This window comes from Gymnoscopelus microlampas (genome assembly GCF_963454915.1).
Source record: "Gymnoscopelus microlampas genome assembly, chromosome: 9".
Lineage (NCBI taxonomy): Eukaryota > Metazoa > Chordata > Actinopteri > Myctophiformes > Myctophidae > Gymnoscopelus > Gymnoscopelus microlampas.
In genome coordinates this window covers 48,381,854-48,391,519 of record NC_139946.1, presented here as the reverse complement: position 1 = coordinate 48,391,519, position 9,666 = coordinate 48,381,854, and the positions used below count along the sequence as shown (strand labels likewise).

Here is a 9,666-nt window from a genome sequence, read left to right as displayed (position 1 = left end):
AGTGTCTCGTGTCACCATGATTTACAGATTCAGCAGGTGGGTCTGCTTTGAGTATGTCTCTGTGAAATATGTATGCTATGTTTCTATGGAATATGTAGGCTATATCACCTATATGGCATATGTAGGCTACTGTATATGTTTCTATGGCATATGTAGGCTATACTGTATGCTTCTATGGCATATGTAGGCTATATGTTTCTATTGAATATGTAGGCTATTTTTCTATGGAATATGTGTCAGTGTTACAGTTAGGCCGCTACACTAACCTACTCTAATCATGCAGGGTCTATAACAATTTTATTTGAATAGGAAATCACCAATATAAACAGAAAACACTTGTATCTGTGTCTGTCTGTCTGTCTGTGTGTGTGTGTGTGTGTGTGTGTGTGTGTGTGTGTGTCTCTCTCTCTCTCTCTCTCTCTCTCTCTCTCTCGCTCGCTCTCTCGCTCTCTCTCTCTCTCACACGCACGCACGCGCGCGCGCGCGCACGCACACACACACACACACACACACACACACACACACACACACACACACACACACACACACACACACACACACACACACACACACACACACACTCTCTCTCTCTCTCTCTCTCTCTCTCTCTCTCTCTCTCTCTCTCTCTCTCTCTCTTTCTCTGTAACTCACATATTCACCTCTCTCTCTCTCTCTCTCTCTTTCTCTGTAACTCACATATTCACCTCTCTCTCTCTCTCTCTCTCTCTCTCTCTCTCTCTCTCTCTCTCTCTCTCTCTCTCTCTCTCCATACATTTACACATAGCCAAAGCCAGTGTGAAGAAAAAAGAAAAAAGCCTACAATTAAAGATATAAACTGCTAGATTAAGAGAAGGTGTAAACAGACTAGATATGTTTGAAGTTGCAACATCACAATCTAAATATCAAATCTCACTCTCCCTGTCGCACGCACGCACGCATGCGCGGGCGCGCGCGCACACACACACACACACACACACACACACACACACACACACACACACACACACACACACACACACACACACACACACACACACACACTTCCGAGTGAGAGCGACATTCCCCTGCCTACAGGTGAGGGTGTGACTACAGACAGGAGGAGTTTGTCATCATCATCATCATCATCATCATCATAATCATCTCATTAGAGTGTGTGTGTTCTTCATTGAAGGAAACACACATAAACAGTAAACACACGGATCTATTGGATATATCGTTTTCCTGGTAGAGAGACTCGCTAACGCTGTGGACCAGGGATAGATACATTGTTGCGGTGGACCTGAGGATACGTTTGGATACTTTTTGGGATCCATTGTGTCTCTGATCGTCATGAAACACGTTTCTGTTTCCTCTGTGGTTTTATTATCTGTGTTTGCTGTGACGGTGAGTAGCCTATTTTCTTTATTATACATTATCTGGCTGGGATCTTTGTAATTATATCGACTCTTACAACAGGCATATGGCTGAACTTGTGAGTTTTGTAAACAAACGTGTAAGACACTTTATTTGCTGTTTTATCAAGGCTGTTTATTGTGGACAAAGTAGGTAAACTGGTAGGCCTATGGGACGTTCTGAGGTGTAGGACAATGTCGATGGTCAACAAAAGAACAGATCTACAAGCTTGCATGGCAATGCAACACGTTTATTAGTTGTTGTTTTTTTCTTGACAAGCGACAGCCTGGTATGATGGATTTATAGGCACATAAATGAGGCTTTTAAGTTTCAGTGTGCTAAAAGTGAGGACAAGGTGTCACATTGTTGCTGAATGACGACAATAGAACAGGTCTACCTGGTTGCTATGGCAACAGTAGGTTGTTGTGGGAGCTGGGAGGAGCTACAGCCTCTCAGGTTTCACTCACAGAGATGATAGTGGTCAATATTAGGTCACACATTCAAATGGGCTGCTGGATTATTAGATTATTTACTATTTAGGCTATTTATTGACATTTATTCATACCATAAAGGACGTTTAGTGTAGCTGCAGTGTCAATATAGCCTAGTCAAGTCTTAACATCTTGAAATGTGACTTATTACAACACAGGCATCAGGATGAGAACACTGAATCAAAACATTTATTCACTCATTCATTCACTTGCTTGCTTATTTATTTATCTATGTATCTATGTATCTATTTATCTATTTATTTATTTATTTATGTATTTATTGTAAACACTAGGCTTTCTTTTTGCTTACTCAACACTTTATTTGGGATTTCTCAGGGCGTGTATTGTTTTGTGGACAAAGTAGGTAAACTGGTATGAGACGTTCTAAGGTGTAGGACAATGTAGAACAGATCTACAAGCTGCAGTGACAACTATTTTGCCACCACCAGTACTTTTCATTTCCTCACAACAACGCTGCAGTACATTGTTGACAACAAACCATGCTTTGGACAACAAACCATGCTTTGGTTTCATCTTGGCAATTTGTTGTGATTGCCAAGATGAAACCAAAGCATGGGAAACTTCCTCTGAGCCGGAACAGTTTTTCAAACGTACCATGTTACCGTGTTTGCATATTTATGATTCATCTTCTCCTTTTGTAAAAAAAAAAAAAAAAAGAAAAAAAAGAAGGTGTTCTTGGTGTCTGTTGGGTCGACCCACAACCAACCTGACTCATCTGTTACGCACTGTTACTGTATGAGGCTTTAGTCTAGTCTCTGGGCTTGGTAGGGTGGGTCACACACACACACACACACACACACACACACACACACACACACACACACACACACACACACACACACACACACACACACACACACACACACCACTTCTATCCTCAGTAATTACAGCTACATTTGTTGGATACGTCTATCTAAAGCAGTGCTGACTCCCAGAATGCTAAGATTTTTTTTATTATCTGTGAGACCCAAGCACCGTAAAATCCTCAGCGTTAATCTAACTCTGAGAGTGTACAAATGGAACCAAATGGACCAGGTTCCATTTGTACAGACCTGTAACTCCTCAAGGACCCCTGAGGGTCTTAGGAGGACCCCCACGTATAAATTGATAAAGTGGTTAAAATGATTGTGATGCTATGTTAACTACTTTTGCTGGGGACCCCCTCAAAAGGACCCCCCCCACTTTGAGAACCAATGCACTACAGTATCATGTGTGCAAAGCCTACATGTGAAACATGGGTGGGTGTGGATATCTGGAATGGATATCCTTACAGGATACTTACTTCTACTCAAATATTGTACTTTTACTCCACTACAATTATTTGAAAAATGGCCGATCTACAAGCTCACAACGCGTCGCGTTGTGAGCTTGTAGATCTGCTGTTTTCAAACATTTTTCTACTTTTATTTTTGGTACTACTTTGATGCCAATAATTTTGTACTTTTACTCAAGTAGCATTTTGAACACCGGCCTTTTACTTGTAACAGACTATTTCTACATTGCGGTATTGATACTTTTACTCAAGTAAAACATTTTGAGGACTTTTTCCACCACTGCTTGCAGGAATGAGAGCTTGAACCCTGTCAGTATCTATCTGTCCCCATTACTACAATGACAGGACAGTTCACTGCTGTATGTGACAGCTTTATAACTTTATCCACGGATTACATACAGACTGAGTTTTCATTACAGAAGTGGTACTGTAGTGCATTTTATTGCCACAGTATACGTTTCAACATGTGAGATTTCCTTTCCATTCAGGCCTGTCTAAACATTACATCATAGCATGAATACCTTGTCTCCACTCCAGTGCAGAAACACAAAGTAAACAGGAAAGAACAACTCTATTATTCTCAGTTGAGATGGAAATCAGAAAAAAAACTCAAATTCCTGACAGTGGATTTAAGATTTCAACTGAAGAGGGATATAGTCTAATACAGGGGTGCCCAAAAGGTAGATTGTGATCTACCAGTAGATCACAAAGGCTGTGCAAGTACCACATGACATTCCCCTTAAAAAGTATGATTACAAAAATGATGAACAAAAATCACAAAACTCCTCTTTTTAGCAGCTGCAACGCTGCTGCTCTACAAACAGGGTCAGTCCTAGTCCGACACCTGAGTGACACCTAAGTGTCATTGGCTGTCCTGGCTGTCCTTCACTCCTTTAAGCCAATGGCGACACGAATGGGGAGACGGCCCGCCCCCCCGCAGTTAACATGCTCCGCTGCGCTCCCCTCATTCACAGACAGTGCAAGTCAGGCAGGAGGGTTAGCCTAAATGCTAGCGTGCTTCATTAGACCTAGTTTGGCTATTAAGTTATTATTTGGCCATGTTCACACTGACGTCAATCTTAGCTATTGTTGGGAAGACCCGTGTGGTGTCAAAAAATGTTGCCACCACTTGTATAAAAAACATTACAGCGTTTAGCGTCGCAGATTTTGTCATTCACAATCACAATGACAGACAACCATTTTTATTTCAAGGACCCCCAGTTTGATATTTATTAGGCCACGGATATGATTTTGTTTTAATCTCTGGGATCCCAATCTACACTGTAAAGTCCTCGATGTTATTTTAACTCCAAGAGTGTACAAATGGAGTTAATCTCTTGGAGTTACAGAACTGTACAGGTCCATTTGGTTCCTATTCCTAACTATTAATCATTCAGTTGGGGACCGCCTTAAACCTCCTTAAGGACCCCTGGGGGTCCCCCGACCTCACGTTGAGAACCACTGGTCTAGATCCACTGATATGCAGAACAGTAGAAACATGACCTATTCAAATGTATGGAAACCAGTCAGACGTCCTGGAGTTTCATTAGATCAAACTAAATGTTCACTTTTTGTTAACATGTTAAAGCTCTATTATATTGTGATAGTAATCATTGCTATAAAGTGTTTGTTTAGTAATAGCAAGGAGTATCCCTGTCTCTCCAGATCTTTAATAAACAGAAAATACATGTTCAGGTGGGATTCGACCAATACACATTGATCAGCTTCAATTTGATGTTGTTCCGGTTCTATTTGTGTCAGCTCATTTCTTTGTGTCATCACTTCCAATTTCACTTGTTTAACCTGTATCTTGTCTGAGTTGTCTGTCCACTCCTGATTCGATAAAATTGGTATACTAAAGAGCTGGAGAGACAAGGAGACTCCTGTTACTGATCAAACACTCTATAGCAATGAGTACTATCCGAATATAGAGCTATTTGAACCAAAATAATATCACCTACCCCACCTTTAATGTTGTTTGTACCATAAATGTATTTGGAAGCTGTACTTGTTGTGGTGGCATACTAACAGAGGAATGTTTAGAGGCCAACAAGTTTGTCAACAGCATTACATGCTTTGCATATTTCTTTTCACTTTGGTTACTTTCTTCCCCTTGAAGAATGTACATTTTATGTGAAAGCTGACATACTTTTCTTGTAACCTCGTGAACCCTATGTCCCCATTCTTGGCACGTCACAAGAGGTGAACTCTTTGCGACGTGTTTGAATCCTGAAAAGTAACATTTTTGGACATATGAGGTTTTCACCTGACAGAGACTATATATAGTTTCATTAGTTGGTCAAACTCAGTCCTTGCCTTTGGACCAACTTGGTTGATTATTGTGTCTGTGTGAGTCTGACAGATCCACTACTTAGAGAATAAGGGCGAGAAACATACTGTATAATATAGTACATAAACTATTGAAATAGATCTGCCTGCATAATCATATCAAAACTATTTCCCTATTTCCCATGAAAAATGTAACTGCTTAACCAATAACTTACTGAGCTCTGAAAGCGATCACCTGAGGGCAACATTGCTGGCTGTCATGAAAGAAACCTGATCGATTATAGATATGATCATTCTTTGGTATTTCCTGTAGCTGATACTCTAACATACAGTGACATACAGCTTGGGTCATGCTTAAGGACACATGGCAATGGACTGCTTACGGGATCAAACCTGTGACTTTTCAGTGGGCCACTGTAGCTGTTTTTATATGATACACTATAAGACAGTGTGAAGTTTAGAGAGTGTAAAATGATAGTGATACTATTAGGAACATATCCTACATACTGATCCGTGTGGGATATGATGTAGATTGGTAGTCAAACGACCATAGATGTTGAAGCAATAACTGAAACAAATAAACCATAACCCATTAAGTTAACTTGCATGTGCACAAAATGTATGTACTGTATGAGCATCACGTGCAGAATGAATTCAGTACACTTTACATCAGTGGTAAACCAACCTTTTCAAGCCCATGAGCACTTTTTATTCCAAAGTGTGAGCCAAGATCTACCACTGTAAATCATCTTCACTTAGCACGACTAAGACACATATTAACCATATGCGGCAGTGGCTCAGGGGTAGAGTAGCCGGGTAGAGTGAACTGGAAACCGCAAGGTTCCCAATTCGATCGCTCCCCCAGAGTTAGTGTCGAAGTGTCCTTGAGCAAGACGCTGAACCACTAATTGCTCCCGATGAGCAGGTTGGTGCCTTGCATGGTTTCCTCCGCCAACGGTGTATGAATGTGTGTGTGAATGGGTGAATGGCACAATCAATGTAAAGCGCTTTGGATAAAAGCGCTATATAAATGCACCATTTAACGTGTGCATAGTCTTGAAGCCATCTATTGTATCACATTGACAGGCTAGAGACTTGAAGATTTGAGATGCGGAAGCTATACTCTAGGAAACCAAAAACACTCATAAGTTTAAAACATCAAAGAGCTATGGATTATTGATATCGTGAAATATAGCCTGGGGATTTTGGATATCATAATAATGTGATATGGTATAGTGTGTTGTCTTTTCCTGGTTTTAATCACTTTAACCCTGGTGTCCCAGGGATGTAGATGTTTCAGTTTCAGAATGCTTCGAAAATAGCAGAATCAGAAACTGAATCAGAATCATCTTTATTGTCACATATCATCGTCACAGGCTTACATGTGTAAAACCAGTGGATGATTCTTTTGTTTGTGTGCAAGCTCGTTGTTTTTGTTGTTTTCAGAAAGAGAAAGAAAAATAAGATGGGTGGGGGGCAGGGGTAGCAGGGGGGGGGGGGTAAAGAATAAAAAACAAAGGGTATTTACACATAGAATGTCAGTCCAGTACAGCATGTACATGAGGTTAGACAGATGTACAAGCTCACAAAACACGTTGTGATCCTATATTCCTGCCTGGCTCAATGCAAGGAAGCTTCAGTCTTTTTCTGCCACAGACTCGCATGTTAACTGGTACAGGTGTACTATAACAACACTGTAACACATAAACGTATACCACTCTTATGACATCTGATGTTGCATAGTGTAGTTCATTGGTTCTCCAAGTGGGGTCCGGGGACCCCCAGGGGTACTTGAGGGGGTTCCAGGGGGTCCCCAGCTAAATGATGGACAGGAACCAAATGGACCCTTATGGGTCTGTAAGAGTTAAATTAACATTGATTTTACAATATAAATTGGGGTCCCAGAGATAGAAATGCCATTAAATGAGGGTCCGTAGCCTAACGCATGTCAAACTGGGGGTCCTTGAAATTAAAATGGTTGAGAATCACTACTAGAGCCATAAAAATCTACTCTTATGGGGGTCCCTGGCATATTTTTTCAAATGGGGGTCCGCGGGGTATTAAGTGTCAATTTGGGGGTCCTTGACATGAAAAAGTTTGAGAACCACTGGTTTAGTTAATGCTAAATATGGGCAGAAATGCTGAAGCTTGACTTTCATCCCCCAATGGCCTAAATCAGAGCTGTTTGAATGACAGATAAGGCTCATGTGCCATGGATGATGAGTGGTGAGTGATGGGTGTGTCTTTGGGGTTTGGGATTGCTTTTGCAGCCAATGGGCTGAATGACTGAAGACCTTACTCACTGCGGGTGTAGGTCATCATAAAATACTTTTATACTTTTACTCAAGTCAATTTTGAATTGCGGACTTTTACTTGTAACCGAGTATTTCTACATTGCAGTATTGAGACTTCTACTCAAGTAAAACATTTGAGTACTTTTTCCACCACTGTTACTGTATTGTTGTATTGTATGGTGTAATCTGGGTCTTGCTGCTCTCTTGACTGCAGGGCTCTTGTAAAACACAACTATCTTTAGTGGGAATCAACTGGTTAGATGAAGGAGAAATAAATAAAAACAGGATTTCTCACGGGTGTTAACTTGTTTACATAAGGGAGGGTGAAGGGTGGGGTTCTGTACACGCCCTCAGTGAATTCCTCCTAACATTTAGTTGTGTCGTTGCACAACAACTGCTTGTTGCTTCAGTCAGTTGAGGAAGTCCTAATCAGCCTTTACAGGTTCATCTTAAAAACTATTTAATTATCATGGAAAAAGTTATTTTTTTAATATAATTTGAAAAGTGAAACGTTAATATATTCTAGATCAGGGGTCTTCAACAAGGGGTCCGGGACCCCTAGGGGGTCCTCAGAGTTAATACAGGGGGTCCGCCAAATCTTTGTGTGATATGATTGTTTATTTTTTTTCATTAACCACTTGAACCCTAACATCCCTTTTCTGAGGAGAACTTTAGCCAAAAATAGCATATCTACAAGCTCACAACGCCTCGCGCTGCGAGGCGTTGTGAGCTTGTAGATCGGCCCAGGTTTGCTTTGATAGCGGACTTCACTCATTAAAACCAGCACTTACCATTATTTTATACTTTAGCTTTTCAAAAATAGCAGATCTACAAGCTCATAGCTCACTCCGTGCTTTGAGTTGTATATCTGCTATTTTTTGAAAAATCTTGAAAATGTGTGCAAATCTTTTAATATATATTCTTTCCTTTTTTAACCCCTAGGGGGTCCTCAGAGCTACTATAGGGGGTCCGCCAAATCTTTGAGTGATAGGATTTAGTTTTTTTACATTAACCACTTGAACCCTAGAATTCCTTTTCTGAGGGGAACATTAGCCGAAAATAGCAGATCTACAAGCTCTCAACGCCTCGCAGAAAGAGGCTATAGATGTAGAGGTAAAAAAGAGCAGACTAAGTAAAAAAAAAAAAAACTTTAATCTGAAACACAATTTTATACAATATAGAGTAGGGGGTCCCTGCTTCATCTCTCTCTCAGCTAGGGGGTCCTTGGCCTGAAAACGTTGAAGACCCCTGCTCTAAAATCTCCTAGTTGGCTAGATGTGTTGACTCTGAATCTGATGCATTGTGTTGTGTTGTGTGTGTTCTGTTCCAGCTCCTTCCAGCGGTGGTAGAGGCTACTTTTTGGAATCGTCTGCTGAGGAGGAGAAGAGAATGGATCATTCCTCCAACCAAACTAGAGGAGAACAAGGATCACACCAAGAAAGACTACATCGCCAAGGTCAGTCTATTAGGTCTCACACATCATGATGATATTATACATGGATCCGTGATTACCTGGCTGTGGATCAAGGGTTTCTATTATTACAGATGATGAGTCTGTCTGTCTGTCTGTCTGTCTGTCTGTCTGTCTGTGTGTTCACTGTTGCTGTCTGCTTGTCTTTGTTTTGTCTTTTTGTCCGTCTCTTGTCATAATGACAAAACCCAAATACAAACACTGTCCAAACTGCCATGAACAGTTACAGAACTGATGAAGGTAGATGGTTCGAGGTTTATTATTGTGTTCTCATGGGGATTTCTGTGTCTCTGTAAATGATGTAAAGTAAACCTTGTGATTTGGTGCTATATATGACTTGACAATAAGACGATTCCCTCTGACCGCTGCATTATTAAACAAAGACAGATATGGCTATAAAATAAAGCTTAAGATAATAGATGGGCATCACAGACT

At 40.7% G+C, this 9,666-nt stretch overlaps 1 protein-coding gene across 1 annotated transcript in view; it reads left to right on the top strand.

Annotated features, from left to right (window-relative positions):
- The first annotated feature begins 1,140 nt into the window (after nucleotides 1-1,140).
- dsg2.1 (desmoglein 2, tandem duplicate 1) overlaps nucleotides 1,141-9,666 on the top strand; it is a 33,962-nt gene continuing 25,436 nt past the window's right edge. The window contains exons 1-2 of the mRNA XM_084065639.1: nucleotides 1,141-1,383; nucleotides 9,091-9,216. Coding sequence (XP_083921765.1) covers nucleotides 1,330-1,383; nucleotides 9,091-9,216 — 180 coding nt within the window. The 5' untranslated portion in view covers nucleotides 1,141-1,329. The remainder of the gene's footprint in view (nucleotides 1,384-9,090; nucleotides 9,217-9,666) is intronic.